The sequence below is a fragment of the Pteropus medius genome, unplaced genomic scaffold, assembly GCF_902729225.1.
Source record: "Pteropus medius unplaced genomic scaffold, Ma_sr-lr_union100, whole genome shotgun sequence".
Classification (NCBI taxonomy): domain Eukaryota; kingdom Metazoa; phylum Chordata; class Mammalia; order Chiroptera; family Pteropodidae; genus Pteropus; species Pteropus medius.
The window spans coordinates 727,260-752,167 of NW_024348527.1; the positions used below are offsets into that span (position 1 = coordinate 727,260).

The 24,908-nt window shown below is 33.3% G+C and overlaps 1 protein-coding gene across 8 annotated transcripts in view; it reads right to left on the reverse strand.

Annotated features, from left to right (window-relative positions):
- Positions 1-24,908, reverse strand: part of COL4A5 (collagen type IV alpha 5 chain) — a 244,038-nt gene that overhangs the window by 43,764 nt on the left and 175,366 nt on the right. For 7 of the 8 annotated variants that reach the window (XM_039879705.1, XM_039879700.1, XM_039879704.1 and 4 more), the window contains exons 28-34: positions 22,052-22,169; positions 11,120-11,287; positions 10,129-10,218; positions 9,349-9,498; positions 7,765-7,863; positions 6,257-6,346; positions 5,707-5,846 (exon numbers count right to left, since the gene is read on the reverse strand). In XM_039879705.1, coding sequence (XP_039735639.1) covers positions 5,707-5,846; positions 6,257-6,346; positions 7,765-7,863; positions 9,349-9,498; positions 10,129-10,218; positions 11,120-11,287; positions 22,052-22,169 — 855 coding nt within the window. The remainder of the gene's footprint in view (positions 1-5,706; positions 5,847-6,256; positions 6,347-7,764; positions 7,864-9,348; positions 9,499-10,128; positions 10,219-11,119; positions 11,288-22,051; positions 22,170-24,908) is intronic. The other variant, XM_039879706.1, reaches the window with a different exon arrangement.

The window sequence follows — 24,908 nt, forward strand, 5'->3', positions numbered from 1 at the left end:
TTGCCAGAGGGGAGAGTCAGTCATTAGGGGGCTGGGCAAAAAAGGTGAAGGGATGAAGTACAAATTAGTAGTTACAAAACAATCGCAGGGATTTAGAGTATAGCATAGGGTATATAAGTCAATATTATTGTAATGGTTGTGCGTATTGCTGGATGGATGCTAGAGTAATTGGGGGGAAAACTTCATGGATTGTATAAATGTCTAACTTTTTAAATTTAAGAAATAAAGAAATAAGGGAAAAAATAAAAAATAAATAAAAAAAGAATTTTACAGATTCATAAGTTCCACAGGGTAAAATTAATAAGAGCTGTAGAAATCTTAGATCCCATCTAGGCCAGCCCTCTCATTTCAGAGATAAATACTATGTATAGAGTGCTTTAAAATTTACAAAGTGTTCTTTAAATCTAAATGAAGCCTCACTATAACTTTGTGAAATATGAAAGATAATTATTCTTTCTATTTTACTGGCAAAGTAATGAAGATGCAAAAGAACAAAGTGACTTACACAGCCATATAGACAAACTCAGGATTCAAATTTTCGCCTACTGATTCTCTGTCCAAGTTTTCACCCTATTATATTAATTATGCTTTTTGACTAACAAGGACACTCTCTCAAAATGTGATATCTGTAAAATGCTCATCTGATCTTTTACTACTATCCTTATTTCTTAACAATTCACTAATTATAGAATTATTTTCTTATGCTCAACATTCCCCAATTACACTTTTATGTTTCCTGAAACTTTTATTCTACTCTTCCTTTATAATATAGGCACTTCTTGTTTTGTATAATAGTATGAGACTATAAAAATGAAATGCAAGCTAAGCCGTATAAAAAGACATTAATAATCAATGGGAAAATATTATTGTTCCATGATCTTTAAAAGGTTTTCTAAGTACAATAAAATCCCTCTTTATATCAGTAATAAATGTATAGAGAAAAGTTGTATGCTGTTGATAAGATCGCTTTTACTAACACCCTTGGCTGTGTATCTAAAGTGTCTTAAATGGTGGCAGTGTCAACATCCTTATGGTTGGCTATTTCATCTATAACTCATTTACATTAGGTTTAAATTTTACTTCCAGTGTTATCACTTTTTGTTGTTTTGCTGCACTTTCATCTTTGTTGGTCAACTTCCCCTTTGATTATCCATTTTTGTTAAATTTCACATTGGTTTATCAATGAAAGATAAAGAAGCAATACAATTACTTTGCTGCCAGTGCATAAAAGGAATAACAGATTCATATATAACTGGAAAAATTTGAAAGAAGTGAAATGATTTTTCATTGATCATGATGCCCAGCTGTTATTGACATAGTGACTTATGGATGGAACAGCTAATATACTGGTAACTTAAATTTGAACCATGTTGTTGAGGACTGATGTTATTTAACTAGTGTGGTAACAAATTTGTGCATATCAGAACTGTTCAAAGCAAGGACTGCTTGTGCCTAATATTACTGACTTATAAAATTTTAATTTTTCAATGTGTCGCCATTCTAAGATAAAATAACACTATCTGAAAGAAGCAACAGTTTACTTTGAAGACATAATTTCCTTGTTTTATAAGCTCTGCAAGTATCTAAATTTAGTGTAGAATTTGCTTATCGAAATATACTTGTAGGCTGCATTAGAAACTTTAAAAGCTAGTCTGTTGCTTGAAGAGTTGAATATACTGAGTAAATTTTCCAACTGAAACATTTTCTCCAGTTGTCATTATAATTTCAGAGATTATGGTAATTTTGGTTCCATTATATAAATGTTAAAATCCACTCAATCCAGAAAAGAATATGTATGAAGAAATTTAGAAATATTTAAAAAAGAGATTTCAAATCAATGAGTAAAGAATGGAGTTTGTAATAAACAGGGTTGAGTGATCTGGATATATGTATTTGGGGGAAAAACATAAAAATAAAGTTAGTTCCTCATCTCACACAACATGCAGAAAAAATTAAATGGATTAAAGATGTAAATATAAAGAACAAAATCATATACAGGTCTATTTTTATCTTAGGATAGAAAAGTCTTCATAACAATTAGAAAACTATAATCCTAATCTTTCCTACCAAATGTGCTTCTCAAAATCTTTCTTATCTCAGTATGTAGCAATATCATTCTTTTGGTTGCACAGGATAAAAATTTTAGAGTCATCCTCGATATCTCTCTTTTCCTCATATTCCATACACGGATTTTGCTGGCTTGACTTGGAAAATATACTTAGATTCTGACCATTTCTTACCACTTTCACTGCCATCACTCTAATTGAAGGCATCAAATGTCTAGTCTGTATTATTTAAATAGTGACATAACTGTTTCCATCCACATTCCTCTATGATCTATTTCCAAAACAAGAGCTGTGATATTTTAAAAATTAAAGTATAATCATTTTATTCTTTCAACTCGCTCCCCATTTCACTCAGTACTGAAAGCCCTTGCTATGATTTACAAGGCCCTAGATAATCTATCCCCCATTACCAACCTGATCTCATCTACTACCTAGTTTCACCTCATTTGCTCTGCTTAATCCACACTAGCCTTATTTATGTTCCTCAGATATGTCAAGTGCACTCTCACCTCAGTCTTTTAATGACTCACTCCCTCACTGTATGAGGTCACTTGATCAATTGCTATCAGAGAAGCTTTCCCTTACTACCCTAATTTGAAATATAACAATTCTCAGCAATTCCTATTCCCAAGCCTTGATTTACTTTTGCCATACCTTCTAACATACTATAAACTTATTTATTTTGTTTATTTGTTTATTGACTAGATGTAAACTCCATGCAGGCCGTGAACCTATTTCATTCATGCTCCTATCTCCAGTACCTAAAACAGTACCAGGCACATTATACATACTCAGTAGATTTTTTTTTTCAATAAAAGAATGAGTACAAAATCCACCTATGTAAAAATTTTAAACTTCTACATGATGAAATACACAGTAAACATTGTTATAAGAAAAACAACTGACTGAGAGAAAATATTTGCAACACATATAATAGATAATGGGTGCATCTTTGTTATTTATAAAGTACTTCTACAAAGCAGTAGGACATACATAACCAAATCCCCTCCTAAAAAAAATGAAGCAGAGTTTGAACAGACAATTTCCTGAGAAGATATAAACATAAGCAATCTGACTTATAATCAGGGAAATTAAAATTTAAACAATGATACACTACTTTTTACCCATTGGTTTGATGAAATTAGGAATACAGATAATACCCAATATTTGTAAAATGAAGAGAAATTAGAAAATGTTTTACACTGATCAAGATAGTATAAGGTGGTAGAGCCACTTAACAGGAAAATTTGTCAGTAACTATCGCTATTTTAAAGGCATATATATGCTGGGTACCAGCAACTCTACTCAGATTTTATTCTACGGCGATGTTTACTAGACGATCTTAAGATATGTATGTAAGATATGGATAAGATCTTCAGTGCAACATATATTTATAATCATGAAAATACATAAACAACTTCAGTACTCATAATAAGTTACATTATTAATGGTTAACCCACACAAAAATAATATATAATAATTAAAGAGAATGAGGTACATACTTATGGACTGATAAGGGAAATAGCTAAGATTTACTAAGTTATAATAGCTAGGTCCATAGCAGATATATAGTATGATTCCATGTCTGTGAATAAAACCAATTCTGTTGCAGTGGTTTGCTTTTACTTTCTAAGGAAGAGTAATATAGATACACTGTTTAATTTCTGATTAATTTTTTTAATGTGAAAAAATATTAAATACATACATTTGGAAGATTGCAGCACCATTTCATGTATCAATAACAGGAAAAAATGCTTTCAATTATAATTGTAAAATGTACCTCAATATCAAAGATTTTAAATGTAAGTAATTGAGTCTTAAAATTAATATCTATCATATACATATGCATATATATGCATAAAAAAGCATTTTCCAGACAAGTACATGAGGAACTACTAAAAGTGGTTACCTGTAGATCTGGAGTATGTAAATGTGTGTAAATAAGACTTCTTGTTTACATCACTGATGAGAAGGGTCTTTTTACATCTCATTTCATACTGGTTGATTGATTTTTAAAATCAAGTTTATTTCTTACTAGTAATATACAAACTTAAAAAGACAAAAATTTAAGTGCACTTATCTTTTGATCCAGCAATTTCACTAATTTCACTTTTAGGAATCTATACAGTTTAATAAATAATTGTATGTGTGTATGTGTGTATACAATTAATAAATAATTGTATGTGTACACACATATTATTTGCAACAACATTGGAATATCATGCAGCCATTCAAAATAATATAACTGAAAAATAAAAAAAAATTAAAATAATGTATGACAGAAATTTATGATAAATAGAAAAAAGAAAGATTAAAATATATAAATGATAAAGCAACATACATAAGTGTGTGTTCTATGACTCTACATAATTACAATGTGCAGAAAAACCAAAATTCTGTGTGTATGTGTATGTGTGTGTATATATATATAAAGGGATTCAAATTTACACACAACTATTAACAGTAGACTTCTATGAAAAGGGGAATGGAATAAAGAAGATATTTTATGAAGGAGAGTTTTACTTTTACCCTTGATATATCTGTATTACTACTTTTAATAAAAACATGTATTCATGTATTATTAGTAAAATTTAAATTGAACACAAAAAATTAAGATTCATTTCAATAAACTTTACACTGTAAATCTGCAATTAATATGCAAAAACTTCTCTTGATTATCTCTTACAACAGGGGTCCCTAACCCCTGGGCTGCAGACCAGGTGGGTACCAGTCAGTAGCCTATTAGAAACAGGGCCACACAGTAGGAGGTGAGCTTCAGGAGAGAGAGTGAAGCTTCATCTGTATTTGCAGACACTTGTAGAGCTAGTATCACTGCCTCAGATCCACCTCAGATCATCAGGCATTAGATTCTCATAGGGCCAGTAGTTGCTGGTGCCCAAAAAGGTTGCAGACAGCTGTAAATTAACTGGGCAATCAAATTAAAGTCTGAATGATTAAACGATGTCATAAGACAAACAATTGACCGGGAGAAAATATTTGCAACATATGTAACAGACAGTGGATGCATCTCCACTGTTATAAGGTACTTCTACAGATCAGTAATATTTATTACCTTTTTACATGGAATCAATAAGTTATTAAATATTTGTTAAGTCTGATTCTAAAACAAATTCTAAATCTGATTGCTTGAGAAATACCATGAAAGTTTTCTCATTGACTAGGGGCATAGAGGGATATGTATAACTGTTTTTAGAGAACTACCTCAGATATGCAGTTACAAATACTACTACACTTTCATTAATTGCATGAGTTACTTTGTTTATAAGTCTCTTCAAATTAGTTAATAACAATAATTGGACACAGACCAACAACTGCATCGCTAAAAGGAAAAAGAAAACCAAAACCAGATAGAACAGGCCTCTGGTTTACTGAAACATACACAGAGATTAAGATAGAGGGAAAAGAAAGAAATCAGAAAGATTCTCCCCGCCGCCCGCCCCAACTATTTGGACTGGCTGCAAACCTTAAAACTTATCAGTATAAGAAAAAAAAGAAGGAATACATTTCTTACCTAGAATATACCATGTCATTCTATAGTTTGTTTAATGAAAAATTAGGAATGAGCATAGTATTAAATAAAAATCTCATCTGCTTAGGCATAGGCCTAGAGTATGATTACCTTTGGGCCAGGAAGACCTGGAAGACCAATGCCCGAAACACCAGGATCACCTTTTTCTCCTTTCTGTCCAGGTAGTCCTGGGGAGCCAGGTTGTCCAGGAACTCCAGGAGTACCAGGAGACCCCTTTACACCCTGAGGGCCTGTTGAAAACATGTGACATGCAATATTTTACAAAATATGTTTTATTCATGGCATATCTATGATGCATATGACCGAGCAAAAAAAAAATTTAAAGAATTCTGCAAATTCTGAGTTATATAATAATGAGCTTTACAACCAGGCCTACTTTTAAAAGAAGTTTAAGTGAAAGGGCTACAACTAGAGAAAATATACAAGTTTAAGTTTATGAATTCTTACTTTTAAGGTTTCTAAAGCCCTGTCCCTTAATTCCCACTTCAAATGTTTGTGTAATGAGAGAGCTTCAGCCATTAATTACCTTAGATATTGTCTCAGTTTGATTCTATCAATATCAGTTTCTTTTCTGGCAACAAAGATAGTGAACCATCTTTCATTAACGGAACTAAATATTTTAGAGATTTTCATCACTCACCTGGAAAACCCATATCACCTATGTTTCCTTTAAGTCCAGGAGGTCCTGTAAGTCCTGGATTTCCAGGGAGACCAGGGTTACCTTTGGGACCTAGCAAAGTCAAATTGGTAAAATTAAGACAAGTCAGCAATATTGAAGTTGCCTGGTTTCTTGCAATGGGTCATAATTAAAATTCAAGCATAGGATTGGATGGAGCAAATCTTAATACATGCTTAAGTTCCACTGATCTAATTCAGCATAAAATAAGAAAGAGGTACCAAAGAAATCTCCTTAGGAACATATTACAATATAAATCACAATAACAGAGGTCTCCTAATACAAACTTATTTACTTATTTTTAAAATGCAAAAATTTTAGCAGAACATCTTGTTTCTTGCCCTAAAATAATTCCAAACACCTGAAATCCTATTTGTTGTATAACTACCCTTACTATATTTATCACGGGTAAATTTAATATAATGAGTCCATTTTTAAAAGATTCAGAAGTGGCTTTTTCATGTAGATCCTGAGTATGTGAGAGCAAGAAGAGAAAAGTGGTAACCTGTCATGATATACTCCTAGTACATTAGGCCACAGATAGACAAGGGTTAATGGAGAGGTACTGGACTGTCAACCCCAACAGTCATGGTTGCTCTGTTTACACATTCTTCCTAGAGCTTAGGTGCTTGAGCTCTATGGTGTCACTGAGGTATTTTCGAAGGCCCACGATGTTATCTTAGACATTTTTTTCTTTTATTTTTTTACTTTCACACTTACTTCCAACTTGGGGAAGAGAATGCAGAAGATGTGAAAGATAAAAAGAGAGATAATTTCTTATTCTAACTATATCAAGGCAATGTGGTGCAGAGTGTAGAGCAGAATAACTGACCTAGAGGGCTCTTTCGAAGATGGGGACCAGCTCCTCCTTATTTCTTAGGGGCCCAACTAAAAGAAAATGGCTTAAGAAGCAGCAAGAGTTTTATTAGAGAAAAGAAAAAAAATCGTGTTGACTGTAATGGCTGATTGATACTATAACAGACTATAAAGATAGTTTGTGAAATTTTCATCCCTTGAAACTTAAAAAAAATGAATCATTTTTTTCATTCAGCTTTTATTTTTAAATGTATATGTTTTACATGGTTTAATGATTGACCTGTCAGAAGGCAATGGAACTGGAAAAGGTAAATTCTTAAGACTCCTACCAGATAATTGTCTTATTTACATACATTGCAATTTATGTAAAAAAAAAACACAGAGCATCTTATTTAGATGTACTTCTTATTCTGTGTACACCTTGCTACCACAAAGAGAAAAGAACTGAGTAAAGCAAAACATCCTACAAATCTTATCTGTTGATACTTGGGCCAAATGGCCACACTTTTGCTAAAGGAGAACTGTATATCTCAGAAGAAACCCGAGCATATTGCCATGACCAGATCCAAAATATCATCACACATAATAATACATAATTATTTTTCCAGGGTTCAGGATTAGCCATCCAATTACTACAGGTGGTCTAACATACTTACCTGGTGGTCCTGGTAATCCAGGTTGTCCACTCAGTCCAGGTTGCCCTGGGTCTCCAGGCAAACCCTGATAACCTTTTGGCCCTGAAACTCCAGGGATACCTTCCAAGGATGAATATAAGAAAGACAAGTTAAGATAATATCAAAATCCATTAAATGAATTTGGCGAAGCAAGCTAACCAAATTCTGAAATGTGAGTGAAATACAGGTACCAGTCATAATCTGGCATAGTATGAACCAATAACACTGGATTCATACTAAAATCCTCCACTTTGTATTTAGCTACCATTAAGAAATTCAGAGTGTTCAATAATTAAGTCACTTTCCTCTTTGGGCCTCAGTTTTTTACACTATAAAATTAAGGATTTGGGGCATATTATCTCTAGGCGATATCTTATATTCTAAAACTAGATTTAATAACCCTATATTAGAGGCAAATATAGTTTACTGACTCTTTTACAGAAGGCATAGTTGAAAGAGAAGTCTTGCAAAGAGTAATTTAAAAAAGGTATCTCATTTTAGCAGTAATAAAAAATTAGGGAGCCCTGCATCTTTCGTGAAGATATACAAAACTACAGTAATGTCTTAAACACTTTTTTGAAGGAAAAAAGCCCACTAAGTCCTGCTCATAGGGAAATATATAACATCTATGTACATACATACCCACACACACATTCACATGCACATACGAACTGAAAATATTAACGGTTACAAAGCAAAAAGAGCCACAAATTTTACTATAAACTGCAAATAAACAAAGGTAGTTTTAAAGTTGCATGTTGCTTAAAAGGCTATTCTATATAGATTGGATTGTGGTTTATTTTTTGTTTTTCTTTTTAAAATTTTATAGTACAATGGTTAGGCATTTATATAATTTGTAAAGTGATCCTTCCGATGACTCCAATATTTTATTCATTTGTGTTTATTCATATTTTCTGATGCTTTACTACGAATGTGTTATACTTTTATAGAAAGAAAAAAGAAATTTATATTTAAAAATAAATGTTTTATATACATTATTTTCTTCTAATAAAATAACTATAAAAACAAAGTTGTTCCCTAGAACTACTTTCAGCGAATTCCCCCAGGGCTGAGCTTTGTGGTTCATAGTCCAGTAATTGTTTATTCTGCCAAGGTAGAATAACGATGAACTGTATTTAAAAGCCAAGTATAATACAAACATCAAAACACTGCAGGGTAACAATATTTCGCTCATCCCAATCTGGTTTCAGGAAAAACAATAAAGAACCAGTAAATTTCCCAAGCCGTTCTGGCTATTTATCTTTTTCTCTCAACTATCTCCTGTACTACTTTCTGGAAGGCCTAAAAGTGACTAAAAGTGACTGCTTAAGTGTATTTTAAAACCTCATAGTTTGTGATAGATAAACTACAAAGAAGATATTCAAACAAAAGTTGATCAGTGAAACAGTAAAAGTCAAGTGAAAATTAATTTTCATTACCAAAATTTGATACATCTAAGCACCTTTTGTTGGTGAATCCAGGACTACAAGTCGCTTTTCATGATGCTAAAAATTAAACTTCAAATATACCTGGAAATGTATTCATTTAATAAATATGTTCACTCACCTGGTAAACCAGGGTCCCCTTTCTCGCCTTTTGAGCCCAGCAGATCTGGATCCATTGGACCAGGAGGGCCTGGAAGGCCAGGTTCTCCTTTACCACCTTTTTCTCCTGTAGGACCAGGAGGTCCTGGCTTACCCTGCAAACCATCATCACCTAAAATCAACAAACATGGGGAAGCCACAACAGATCAGATTTATCCATAGATTATCCAGGATTAATGCATATAAATATTATTCATATGTTCCATACTTGGGTAGACCACTGACCACTCAAAACACTTATGTACCTTGGTTATTGTGTATGACTAACTTGAGCTCCCACATATTTTACACTCAATAACGATCTCTCTTTCTTCTGGGATTCTTTGACAATTAAAAAAGACTGTTAAAAATAATAATTTTTTTGTATCATTGTTTTTGTTTATTGCCTTTTATTTTCCAAAAGAGATTTTAAAGTTGATTAGATCTCTCTGAATTTCCAATTTAAAACATATTCTTTAGCAGATGTTTTAATCTGCTGTGTTTAGTTTACAGAAATAAAATAATCAAAATTTAATCTGTATATTTTGTTATTTTGAACTAAGTATTTATCATGTCTCATGGTATCCAAAGTAAGCAAACCACCAAATGAGAATAGGACCTATTTAAATGCCATATCACATAGAAACAAAATACAAATAATCACTACTCATTTTAAACCAATCAAATAAAAATATTCTGTACTGAAGTAAAACAATGTTTAATTTTCCCTTACATGTATCTGCCAGCAAATTCTGAATATTACCTTTGAGACCAGGAACACCACTCCTGCCAGGAATTCCCAAGGGTCCTGGTGGACCTGGAGGTCCCATCATACCCATTTCACCTTTGGCACCTTTGAAGAATATCAACAGTGACTTTTACCTTTCCTTTACTTTCCTTGGAAAGATAAAATAGAATTTTTAAGGCGTCAACTGGAAAACTATTGAGGGTAAGAGGGTAAACACTAAGTTTTACCCCTTTTTAACTGCCCCAAACTTAGTGACCACTATTGCCAATATCCATGAATAAAAAGACTCACTGTGGTAGCTAATCTTCAAAAATAGCCCTCTAATGAATCACATGTCCAAGTATACAAATCCCTGTATACTGTATATCCTTCTCTCCTTGAATTTGGCCTCTGTGACTTGCCCTTGACTAAGTGACACTGTATGACTCTCAAGGCTAGATCATAAGAAGTCTTACAGCTTCTACCTGGGGCTTTCGGAACACTCACTTCTGTTTTAGGGAGTTTTTGTTTTTGGAAACCAGATGCCCTGAAGGTAGAGTAACTGCCTGGACACTATCAAAATGTGAAGAACCCAAGCCATGTGAAGAGGCAAAATGGATAATGAGATGCCATGTGAAGAGGCCAAGGAACACTCAGGTGTCAAAGAAGTGCCATCTTGGAAATAGATCTTTCCTCCCAACCACTCCAGTAGTTGCCATGTGGATCAGAGATAAATGATCCCATTAAGCCATCCCTTAATTCTTGACCCACAAAATCTTTAGCAAAATAAAAAGGTTGATTTAAACCATTAAATTTGCAGTCATTTGTTATACAGCATTATATAACTGGAATTCTCACAAAGTGAAAGACAAAGAGCAAAGTCACTTTCCTGCAATCAATAGCATTTAACATTCTTCCTTAAGGGATAGTGTCAATCCAGAAAAGTACAACAAGAGAATAATATCCCAGAGTCATATTAGTTTTAATTTCCTGAATCTAAAATCAGAGAAAAGCTTAAACACATTACCTGGAAAGCCAGAGGCACCTGCTTTTCCTGGAAGCCCTGGTGATCCTGGGGGTCCCATAGGACCAGGTGCTCCAGGGATCCCTGGACTGCCTCTTTCACCAGGGGGTCCTGGAACATCAAACCCAGGAGGCCCTGGATCTCCCTTCTCTCCTGGTGTTCCATGCAATCCTAGTTAATACAAGACCAATGTTAACAAGTAGTGGAACAGTTTTAAGAGATGTTATCTGGTTATTTTACTAGCAAAAAAATTGATAGAATCTGGTATATAACAAACCTAAGAGTGAGTTAGAGATATTTTTGGCATCATGCACATAAAATGACTTAACAATAAAGCTTTAGGGTTTCCAAATATATTTCTCTAAGAAAGTACTTCTCAGATTATTTCTGGTGACAGATCAATCTTGTCTTAATTCCTGGACTAATTTTTAAAATAAAATACAATAACAATTATTAAAAATAAAATGAAAAACCTAGGACAGACAACATATAAACCTACTTTTTGGTTATTATGCTCAACAAATAGAATTATACTGTCAAATTGCTATAAAAATTTCTAAAAGCTTATTCTCAATTTATTCTAATTCTAATGCAGATTGGTTAACAGCCTGCGATTCAATGCTAGTCCTTGGATTTGCATTGCTCTAAAATATTATAAATTATTGGGATATACTTCTATAATCCACAAAAAATGATTAATTATTGAGTAATTAATGGATCTTTTTGAGTTTATTTTGGCTCTGTACATGTTGTTTTAATAATTATTATGTTTTTGTTGTTAACTTTTGTTTCTCAGTATTCCGACTAGGATTTTACAGGAAAAAAAAATATGACGTTGCAAAAATATTTAATTTTGGTAAGTTTCTGGAAGACTGAACTACTCACCAAAAACAAAGTGGTAAGTAAAGGAATATGTTTAGGGAAAAAATTAACCTACAAATATGGTGCAAGTTCCTACTCCAATACCTAATAGACATATGATTTAATGAGTCACTTAATATTGTTGTTCTTTATCTGATAAATGGGGATCTGGCATAACTGACTGGAAGCTGGGACCATTACAAGTTTCCCTTCAACAATAAGATCTAATTATACCACTGAAGATTCATAGGCAATTACTTTTGTAAGAGAGTAAGATCCTGGAATTTTAAGATCTGATTGATGTCACATATCCAGCATATCCTTAAACTGATAAAATGAACTTTGAAGATTAGATAATTCCATTTAGTTGGTACAATGGTGACAGTTCCAATGTTGCCATTTTATAGTAAAATACTATAAAAAGGTAGAGAGATTTTATATTATTGTATTTATGAAGTATGTGATACCTAATAATGAGCGTTATTACAGCTCCATACAGATCACTGTCTGTTGTTATATTATAGCCCAAGTAGTTTTTTTAATAGCTGAGTTTTCAAGATGACTTATTTGTTCTTCAAAATATGTTCCAAGAGAAGAGACCTACAAAATAATGATAAGAACTCAAAGACTTAAATCTGGAGAAATCTCGTTTGTTTGTTTGTTTAAAGCTTTTAGATAGGGTTTTTGGGAAAGACCTATAGTATCTGGTAGACCTGAATTTCAAGAGGCAGGGTATTAAAGTTCAGCAGCAAGATGAGCCTCTAAAGCAGAAGCAAGTTGCAAAAGATTCATTGAGTTAGGAATCAAAACTAAGCATGTAAAGATTAGAACAAAAATGTCTAGAAATAGAACTTATTAGATATTGATTCACTACTATCACATATTAATTAGTAATGAATAACAAAACTTATATTAGGTATTAGTTCAGATATTCATATAGCATATTCTATAAATGAAATGTACTTGCCAACAGAGACACAGTAACATATTTACATTCATAAAAAGCAATACTCTTTGAAGATGATCAACTTTACACTTTTGCTTATCTCTTGCTTATATTGCTCTGAATAATCCCCTTGGAGTTAAAAAGTAAATTTTATTTTATACCATAACAGGTTAGGTACAGAAACTAAATAATGAGTATTAGATGACTATGATTAAACAACCTACATATACTAGGTAAGATTTCTTTCTTCATTGCTATTATTAGTAGCAGGAACGGATATTATTCTGTACTTTTCACAGCATAGACCTTTTCTATTAATACTGTCAGGAATAGGTATCCTGGTAAGATCAAGATGAAGAAAGACAATTAAATACAAAAGTTCTGAATCTCCTTATACAGTAACAGGAATTCTATGGCTATATCTATAGAGGCTAAGTGTATTAGGGGTACATAGGTGTTCTAAATTTATTGGCAGCCAAATGGAACCAGTTAATGGAGAAAAAGGGAAAATTTCAAAAACATGTACTGTCTATGAGAAGTTTACATACACACACATGTGTATGTGCAAGTGTGCATGTATATATACACAAATTTTCCAGGGATTTTATAGCCAAAAAATGTTTTAAAACTATAATATACTCTCTATCTATGAAAATGATGTGATTAACTCTTTGTTTCTTTGTTTCACATTAGTCGTGATGAACTTGGGCCAATTCAACCACACATTTTTTCTTGAGTCTGGGCAAGCATTAAAACAAATTTGGCTCAGGTTAGGTTAGATCTGTGGACATGGAATTAAGTATATTTAACTGAACTCTAGAAAGGTTCACTAAAATCGGTAATCTTCTAGTTAATAATCAGATCAAATAACAAGAACCAACAACTTCCATTTCTGCCTAGGTTACTAGGGCATGGGATGAAAAAGCATTTTGCTTTATGTTCCTTGGCATTTATTTCTTTAATTTCTCTACTGTCAAATGAGGAACTGATACTCCACAGGTCTTTAATTTATGAATACGCATTAAGCTGCATACCTGCCTTGGAAAAGAGAATGACAAATAGTAAAGATTAGGTAAATAATAGCAGAAAATAAGGCAAAAGAAAAGACTGAAAAGCATAATGTGAATATTTCATACTGGAGAGATGACAATATAAAATATTTTGCATTAAGTTTTCTATAACAAAATGAAACACAGAAAGTATATAAAATAAGCTTCTTATTTAAAGAAAAAACATTGGTAGTTAGAATTTTAGCCATGCAGTATAAGCCAGGTGTATCAAGATATTATTAACAGCCTTGCTGATCACCATGCTATTGAGATGGATGAACAGAAATTATGATATGTTTGAAATGGGCTAAGATACTATTCTGCTTTGGAGATATAAATAAAATTTACCTTAAAACTGAATATACATGTCAGAAACATGGTGGAGTGAGAGACATCCCCTGATGTCTCTCCTTGAAACATGTAAAACTGAAAAACAAACAAACAAACAAAAAAAACCAAAACAAAACCCAAACTTTACACCAGCATGTCTGAGTGTGGGATCTGTGCATAAGAGCTACCACAGGTCAGAACCCCAGGTGTCAGATGGTGGACTGGCAGAAACAAAGAGGTTGCCTCTCCCAGCCTGAGCTCCCTGTGGGAGGAGAGGGGAGAGGGGAGGGTGTGGCAAGTTCCCTAAACAGCTCTGCCTGGGGAAACTGTGAGCTCCACATGGCCGGCGGCAGTGCACAGTTATCAGGGCAGAAAGCAGAGAAGCTGGGATGGCAGAGAAGCAGGGATGGCAGAGAAACAACAGTTGATTTTTATCAGCCATGGTTGCAAAACCCAGGCTGAGCCGCAGCCCCCATGCCACAACCCAGAGGTCCCCTTATCCCATATCTTCCAAGACTGAACACCGCGGAGCTCCAGGGGAGTCTGAGCAAATGCTACCGAAACTGTTGCTAACACTGACAGGGACTAAAACTGAGGGCAGCAAGCATGTTAAACAACTATAAGAAAAAAAAAGGCATTATTAAGGCTTTATTTTATAAAGCAGAGATCCAAGAGGCTTAGATGCCACCTACTGGAAACCAAAATAAAGATGCTTTCATTGCAACAAGCTACAGAGACCTTTATATAATAAATATTGTTTCTAGAAAAAGAGCAGAATACATTTCCAATAATGTCCAGTCATCATGTCCATTAAACAACACGAACAACCAAGGTGACAAGGCAGCTCAGAAAGAAAGAGAAAAATCTCCAGAAAATAAGTTTACAGACATAGAAATATGCGACTTAAATGACAGAGAATTCAGGATGGTATTTCTAAAAAAACCTCAGTGAGATCCAAAAAAAATCATATCAACGAATTCAGGAATTGAAAAAACAATTAGGTGAGCAAAATGAGTTCTTTAGCAAGGAGATTGAAACCCTGAAAAAGAACCAAATACAACTTCAGGAGCTGAAGAAAATAATGAAAGAGATAAAAAATGAAATACTAAGCTTGAGAAATAGAGTTGAACAAATGGAGGAAAGTGACATAGAAGACAGAAATCTAGAAATAAATCAGAAGGAACAAGAGAAAAACCAAAGAATTAAAAATAACGAAAGAGAAATATAAGAACTAGCTGATACCATCAGGAGAGGAAGCATAAAAATAATGAGCATTATCGAAGGTGAGAAAAAGGAGCAGGGACTAGAAAGCATTTTCAGACTAACAGTGGACGAGAATTTCTGAAATCTAAGGAATGAGCTAGAGCTTGGAATTCAAGAAATCAACAAAACTTCCAATTATCTCAACCCAAAAAGGCCTTCTCCAAGACACATTGTATTAAAATGATCAAAAATCAACGACAAAGAAAGAATTCTCAGGGCAGCCAGGGAAAAGAATACAGTAACTTATAAAGAAAACCCCATTAGAATATTGTCGGTCTTCTCAGCACGAACCTTACAAGCCAGAAAGGAGTGGAATCCAATATTCAAACTATTAAATGAAAGGATCTATCGGCCAAAAATAATGTATCCAGCTAAGCTCTCTTTTATAGATGAAAGAGAAATAAAGACATACAAAAATTGAGGGAATTCTCCACTATGAGGCTTGCATTACGGGAAATACTGAAAGGGGTCAGTTCATCTAAAACACAATGACAAAAAATACATAATTAGGAGTAAGGTGACTAGCAGGCAGATAGAAGCAGAGAAGTGTAACCCTTACTAAGAACAGAGCATTATAAGCTTAGACAATAAGAAGAGATTTGCTATAGCAAGATAGTAATGAACGTTCAGCATACATAGGGACAAATTGAGACAACAATGACTGACTGAAAAAGGGAGGATTCAAAGATCCAAATTCGCAAAGGGAATGGAGATAAGTCACGTGCAGAAGAAAATGGATGACTGGATATAGATAACTATCCTTTACATACTTGTAATAGCAATTACTCACCCAAGATTCAGAATTGAAGTATAGAACATAAAAAAAGGACTAGAGAGAAGACCCACAAAACTTAGCCAAAATAAAGATAAAATGGCCATAATAAGACCTCATATTTCAATAATCACCCTAAATGTATATGGACTGAACTCACCAATAAAAGACATAGAGTTGCAGAGAGGATCAAAAAACAAAGCCCAATCATATGCTGCCACCAGGAGACACATCTCAGCTACAGAGGCAAATATAGACTCAAAGTGAAAGGATGGAAAGTGATATTTTTAGCAAATGGCATTCAGAGAAAAGCAGGAGTAGCGGTACTAATATCAGATGAAACAGACTTCAAAATAAAAAAAAATGTTAAGAAGATACAGAGGGACACTTCATAATGATAAAGGGAATCATGCCCCAAGAAGACATAACACTTATTAATATCTATGCTACCAATCAGGGAGCCCAGAAATATGTAAAGCAATTACTAACAGAACTAAAAGGAGAAACATACCAAAACGCTATCATAGTAGGAGACCTAAATACTCCACTGTCGGATACGGACAGATCATCCAAACAGAAAATCAATAAAGAGATAACATCCTTAAATGACACACTATACAAATGGACACAATTGACATTCGCAGAGCCATTCATCCCAAAACAGCTTCTTATACATTCTTCTCTCGTGCACATGGAACATTCTCAAGTACTGACCACATACTGGGACACAGAAATAGCCTCAACAAATATAAAGAGGGTGAAAATCATAACAACAATATTCTCTGATCATAATGCTTTGAAGCTGGAGATCAACTGTGAAAAGAAAGTGGAAGAAACACAAACATACGGAGATTAAACAACATACAACTGAAGAATAACTGGGTCAGAGAAGAAATAAAAAGTGAGATCAAGAAATACATAGTAATGAATGATAATGATAGCACAACATATCAAAACTTTTGGGACACAGCCAAAGCGATCATCAGAGGAAAGTTTATATCATTACAGGCCTATCTCAAAAAATGAGAATGAGCCCAAACAAACAACCTAATGCTTCATCTTAAAAAACTAGAAAAGGAAGAACAAATGAAGCCTAAAGTCAGCAGAAGAAAAGAAATAATCAAAATTAGAGCAGAAATAAATGAAACTGAAAACAAATAAACAAACAATAGAAAAAATAAATGCAGCAAAGAGCTGCTTCTTTCAGATGGTTAATACGATTGACAAAACCCTGGCTAGACTCATTAAAGAGAAAAGAGAAAGAACACAAGTAAACAAAATCAAGGATGAAAGAGGGGAAATTACGACAGACAGCACACAAATACAAAGGATCATAGAAGAATACTATGAAAAAGTATATAATACCAACTTTAATAACCTAGAAGAAATGGACCAGTGCTTAGAAATATATAACCTTCCTAGACTAAATTAAAAAGAACTAGAAAATCTAAATAGACTGACCAGCATTATGGAAATTGAAACAATCATCAAAAAACTATCAAAAAGAAAAGTCCAGAACTAGATTACTTCACCAGTGAACTCTACCAAACATTCAAAGAAATTTTGATATCTATTATCTTCAAACACTTCCAAGAAATCGAAGAGGTGGCAATACTTCCAAACTCATTTTATAAGGCTAATATCGCGCTGATACCATAAACTTGGTAAAGATAACACAAAAAAAGAAAACTACAGAACAATATCTCTCATGAACACAAATGCAAAAATCCTAAATAGAATACTAGCGAACTGAATACAGCAACATATTAAAAAGATTATGCACCATGATCAAGTGGGCTTCATCCCAGGGGCACAAGGGTGGTTCAACATACGCAAATCGATTAAAGTGAAACATCACATAAAAAAATTAAAAAATGAGAATCAGACGATCATATCAATAGATGCAGAAAAAGCCTTCGACAAGATACAGCATCCATTTATGATCAAAACGCTTAACAAAATCGGTATAGAAGCAAAGTACCTTAACTTAACAAAGACCATATATAACAAAGCCTCAGCCAACATTATAATGAATGGTGAAAAAGCAAAAACTTTCCTTGTAAGATCAGATACAAGGCAACGCTGTCCACTATCGCCACTCTTATTCAATATAACGTTGGAGGTCCTAATGAGTGCAATCAGTCAAGAGAAAGATATAAAAGACATCCAAATAGGAAACGAAGAAGTCAAACTGTCACTATTTGCAGGTGACGTGATTCGCTCTATAGAAAACCCTGAAGACTCCACAAGAACACTACTGGAAATAATAAGCAAATACAGTAAAGTTTCTGATACAAAATCAATGTTCAAAATTCCACAGCGTTCACATACTCTAATAATGAAGTTTCAGAAAAAGAAGTAAAATAAAATGATTCCTTTTGCAATTACAACAGAAAGAGTAATATATCTAAGAATAAATTTAATGAAACATGTGAAAGACCTGTATAATGAAAACTATAAGACCCTACGACGAATATACAAAGAAATGGAAAGATAGTCCATGTTCTTGAATTGGAAGAATCAACATAGTTTAAATGAACTTATTATCTAAAGCATTATACAGATTTAATGCAATCCCCATCAAAATCCCAATGTCATTTTTTAAAGAAATAGAACAAAAAACCTTCAGATTTGTATGGAAGCACAAAAGACCCCAAATTGCCAAATCCTTCTTGAGAAAAAAAAAAAAACAACCAAAAACGAGGCTAGAGGCATCGCTCTTCCCGACTTCAAATTATACTACAAAGTGACAGTGTACAAAACGGCATGGTATTGGCAGAAAAACAGACACATGGACCAATTAAACAGAATAGTGAGTCCAAAAGTAAACCCATTTATATGGGCAAATAATTTTCAATAAAATACTAAAAATATACAGTGGAGAAAGAAAAGCCTCTTCAATAAATGGTGCTGGGAAAACTGGAAAGCCATCTGCAAAAGAATGAAACTCGACTGTTGTCTATCACCACACACAAAAAGTAACTCAAAATGGATTAAGGACCTGAATATAAGACCTGAAACAATAAAATGCATAGAAAAAAACATAGGAACTAAACTCAACGACCTTGGAGTTAAAGAGGATTTTATGAATTTGACCTCAAAGTCAAGAGAAGTAAAAGCTAAAATAAATGAATGGGACTACATCAAACTAAAAAGCTTCTGCTCAGCAAAAGAAATCGTCAACAAGGTAAAGAGAGAACCATCCAACTGGGAAAATATATTTGCAAGCAACACCTCCGATAAGGTCTTAATAAATATCCAAAATATACAAAGTACTCATACTACTCAATAACAATTAAAATCAAACGATCCAATAAAAAATGGGCAGAGAACCTGAACAGACACTTCTCCCTAGAGGACATACAAATGGCCAACAAATATATGAAAAGATGCTCAACATCACTAGCTATTAGGGAAATGCAAATCAAAACCACAATGAGATACCATCTCACACTTGTTAGAATAGCTATAATCAACAGGACAAATTATAACACATGTTGGATAGGATATAGAGAAAAAGGAACTCTCATACACTGCTGGTGGAATTGCAAATTGGTGCAGCCACTATAGGAAACAGTATGGAGGCTCCTCAAAAAACTAAGAATTGATCTACCATATGATCCAGCAATCCTTCTACTGGGTGTTTACCCCAAAATCTTGAAAATCTATATCTGAAAAGATATTTGCACACCGATGTTCACAGCAGCATTATTCACGGTGGCCAGGATGTGGAAGAACTGAAGTGTCCTATGATAGATGATTGGACAAAGAAGCTCTGGTCCATATATACAATGGACTATTACTCAGCCATAAGAAGAGATGAAATACTGCCATTTGAGACAACATGGATGGACCTTGAGATAATCAGGCTAAGTGAAATAACCCAGTCAGAAAAAGGTTGAAAGTCACATGATATCACTTACATGTGGGATATAAACCTAAGCAACAAATGAACAGGACAAACAGAGACTCATGGATATTGACAAATAGACTAATGGTTACCAGAGGGGAGTGGAGAGGGGGCAGGAGTAGTTAGATGGGTTAATGGGGGTCAAATATGTTGTGACAGAAATAAATCTAACTATGGTAGGTGAACAGAGATTGTAAATATATATATGCCGTACTGTTAAAGTATACAGCTGAAACTTATTGGATTTTGTTATCCACTGGCACCATAAAAAATAAATAAATTAATTAAAAAATGTAAATATACATGGTTAATATCAAATATAAAATATTACCTATCCTGTGGTAAAAATATTGTGATTTGAGAACATTTCTATATTAACAGGATTGCATTTGATATATTTTCATGCCAGTTTATGCTAACATTATTTCTTTGTTGAACCATGTTAGTTAAGATCTTGAATTCTGTGGGAAAGTATATATTCATAGAAGGAAGATTAAATTCAGCACCATAACTTTTCCTCCGCCTATCTTATCTAGACTTTATAAATCAATATACCTATATATCCATCAGATAAATAGGGATGATGTTAGATGAATGAAACATTGTAGAGTATTAGCTAAATTTGGAAAAAGTATAAAGCACAAATAAATGTGCTTTTATTTTGTTCAGATTGGTATTAATATTGGTCTCTTCCAAACCTCATGCAATTATGAGAAATAAAAGAAATGACAAAACATAACAGAAATCATAAATTCATTTCAACCATCTTCGTGGAACAGCAGGCAAAGACTATAATGGGCAAACCTAAAATTTAATTGCTTTTTTCTGAAGTTCCTGCTGCTATGCTAGTTAAAATGCTTCTGATCATAAGTGTTGAAGCAGCATTTTTTCAACAGCCTACTTCAAAGTAACACTATGAATTTTCTTATTTTTAAACCAGTAGTGACATGATTTAATATCAGAAAATATATTTCCATTGTTCGAAGTCAATATATGTACATCTGAACTGTGTGTTTAAGTCATCTGATATGTTCAAGTGAATTAAGGATTGATTAAATGTTCTATATTTGTTTTAATTTTGTGAATTATTAAAGTGCTTTAGAATGACATGATGTTGGCCCAATAGTGGCCCTGACTGTGCCTGCCTAGGTTAAGAAAAAAAGAAGTCAAATCATCAGATGACTCAGGATCCACAAACTCGAGTAAACAAACTCACACAAACCATATGATTCTCTATTAGGTTACAAGCTGACAAAAGCTTTTTGCATATCCATATAAAAATTTTAGAGTGCTTATGAGTTGTAAAGTAATTCCTGATCTAGGGGCAAAAGAGGAGAAAATTCAACTCATTTTATAAAGAAAAGAAATGAGAATGCCTAAAAAATATTTTTATCAGAATGTTAACTTTAGCTCTCATGTGCTAAGAAATATTAAAGTGGTACCACAGTCTGTTAATGTTAAAATGATTCTCAGGTCTAAAGTAATCAGCACTAGAAGTTCTTAGGTCTATGATCCCAAGACTATGACTAGCTCAATGATTACATGCCGTGGCAACATAACGAGATTATGGAATTGCATTATTGTTAATAGCTCTATTTTAAATGAACAAGGATGGGAATATCGGGGATCAAAATAGAACTCTAATACTGTGATATGTACTTTTTCACTTGTACAAAATTACACAAATAGACATGTTACCTCAAATTTATTTTCTGGAAGACTGTTACATAGGTTACACTTTATTGAGGAGCTAACTAACCTCTATATAATGAATGCTACAAATATATATTTACTCCAATCTTACCAGGTTGGCCTATTGGTCCAGGAATCCCTGGTGGCCCTGGTGGTCCCTGAACACCTATTCCTGGAGGCCCAGGAGGTCCCACTGGCCCAGGTTGTCCATTTGGCCCAACATCACCTTTAAAAAATAAATACAGTTTAGATATTAAAAATAGCTAAGTCCCTAGTCATTAGGAACCACAATATCCATGTGAAAAGGCACATCATATTAAGCAAGGGTCTTAGAAAGCTATCCATTCATTGAGCAAGAAAATTACACACAAGTACCCAGAGCAAATGATAGGGAATCCATTAAGTTATAGACTTATAACTTACATTATGCTAAGCACTCAACTTCAGTACTTAAAATCAACCTCACAAAATAATACAAAAGATTACAAATCACACATTTTTTTAAATTGTAATTCATTTTGGGTAGGTATTATTTATAAGTTTAAAATATAAATTACCTTTTTTAAGGTAGATAATCTTTAACATTTCCCTATTTACTAATTTGGGCCTATGGCCTATAAACATGCTCGAGCCTCCCCCATTATCAGTAAAACATCTCTTTTAATTTAGAAACTTCATTGTTCCTCTCTCTATCTTCCATCTGTCCCTCCTACTTTTTAAAATTTTACATATACTATAATTTACTCTTTTTATGTGCATTTTGATGAGTTTTGACAAATGTATACAGTTATATAATCACCACCAAAATCAACACATAGAAGACAGAAATAGTTCCACTAACCCAAGAGGTTACCTGTGCCTGATTCTAGTCAACTCCCCACACCCCAATTCCCTAGCAACTGCTGATATATTTTATGTCTTATAGTTTTTCCTTTTACAGAATGTCATATAAATGCAATCATACATTACGTAGCCGTTTGAGTATGTTTTCTTTTGCTTAACATAATTCATTGAGATTCATCCATGTTGTTGTATGTATTAGCAGTTTGTTACTTATTATTGCTTGATAGTATTTCATTATGTGAATATACCATTATTTGTTCAACTGTTCACCAGCTGAAGGACATCTGAGCTGTTTCCAATTCTTGGTGATTATGAATAAAGTTGCTGTGAACTTCGATCTACATGTTTTCTGTGTGTGCGTGAAGATCCATTTTTCTTGGATAGATATCTAGGAGCGTGATTGTTAGATCATGTGGTAAGTGTATGCTTAACTCTGTAAGAAATTGTCAAACTGTTTCTTAAGTGGCTGTGTCATCTTGCATTCCAACTAGAAGTGTATGAGAGTTCTAGTTTCTCTGTATCCTTGGCAGAACTCGGTATTGTTAGTTTTCTTTCTTTTTTGAAATCTGTTCTGGATAGGCAGTAGTATATCATTGTACTTTTAACTCACATTTACTGTATGACAAATTATATTGAGAATCGATTGTTACGTATGCTTAGTAGCCATTCAGATATCTTCTTTGGTGAAGTATCTGTTTAAATCTATACCTATATTTCCAATTGCATTCTTTAAATTTGGTTGTTTCTTTATTGTTGACATTTGAGAGTTCTTTGTATTTTCTGGTTACAAGTTCCTTGTCAGATAAATTACACAAAGTACCTTTCATTTTAATGAAGTGCAATTTATCAGTTTTTTTTTTAATTAAATGAATTGTTCTTTTGGTGTATCTAACAACTCTTTGCTTAACCTATGATCATAAAAATTTTCTCCTATGCTTTCGTCTAAAACAAGAGACAATATAGTACTGCCCATGGGCTAACCTTTTGGCCCATAGGTTCATTTTTAAACTGTCTGTGAGCTAAGAATGTTTTTTACATTTTTAAAAGTTGTAAAAAAAAAAAAAAGATGTGACAGAAAACATAAGTGGTCCATAAAGACTAAAATATTTACTATCTGACCCTTTATAGAAAATGTTTGCCAGATTCTGTTCTAAAAATTTTATCATTTTAGGTCTTATGTTTAGGTCTACTTGATCCATTTTGAATTAATTTTTGTACAAGGTATGAAGTATGGGTTGAGGTTCATCTTTTATTGTTTGCTTGTTTTATCTGGCATATGGATGTCCAATTGATTAAGTATCCTTCAATGAAAATACTTATTTTTCTGTTGAAATTGCCTTTGCAACACTGTCCAAATTGTGTAGGTCTATTTTTGGACTTCTTATTATGTTCCATTGGTCTATATGTCTATCATTTCACACATCCCACACTACCTTAATTACTGTGGCTTTATACTAAGTTTTGAAATCAAGTACAATGAATACGCCAACTCTGTACTTCTTTGTCAAATTGTTTTGGCTATACTAGGTGCTTTGCTTTTCCAAATAAATTTTAGAATAAGAAACTACTGCTGAGTTTTGCTTGGGAATATGTTCAATATATGGATCAATTTGGAGAAAACTGGTATTTTAACAATACTGAGCTTTCTAATTCATGAACACAAAATATCCTTCCATTTATTTGGATCTTTGATTTCTGTCATAACTGCTTTCTAGTTTTCCACATTCAGATCCTGCTCATATTTCATTACAACTGTATCTAAGTACTTCATGTTATTTGATGTTATTCTTAAAAATACTGTTTTTGTTTAATTTTCATTTCTAGTTGTTTGTCACTAATATATAGAAATGCAATTTATTTTTGTATATTTGCCTTGTATCTTGTGACCCTACTAAATTTATTTCTTATTTCCAGGAGCTTTTTTGTAGGTTTCTTATGATTTTCTATATTGAAAATCATGTCATCTATGAATAGAGACAGTTTTTATTTCTGCTTTTCCAATCTGTATGCCTTTTATTTCTTTTTCTTGCCTTATAGCATTTCATTGTTTTATAAGGCTTCCAGTATGATACTGAAAAGGACTGGAAAGAAAGGACACCTCTGTGTTGTTCCATATCTTTGGGGAA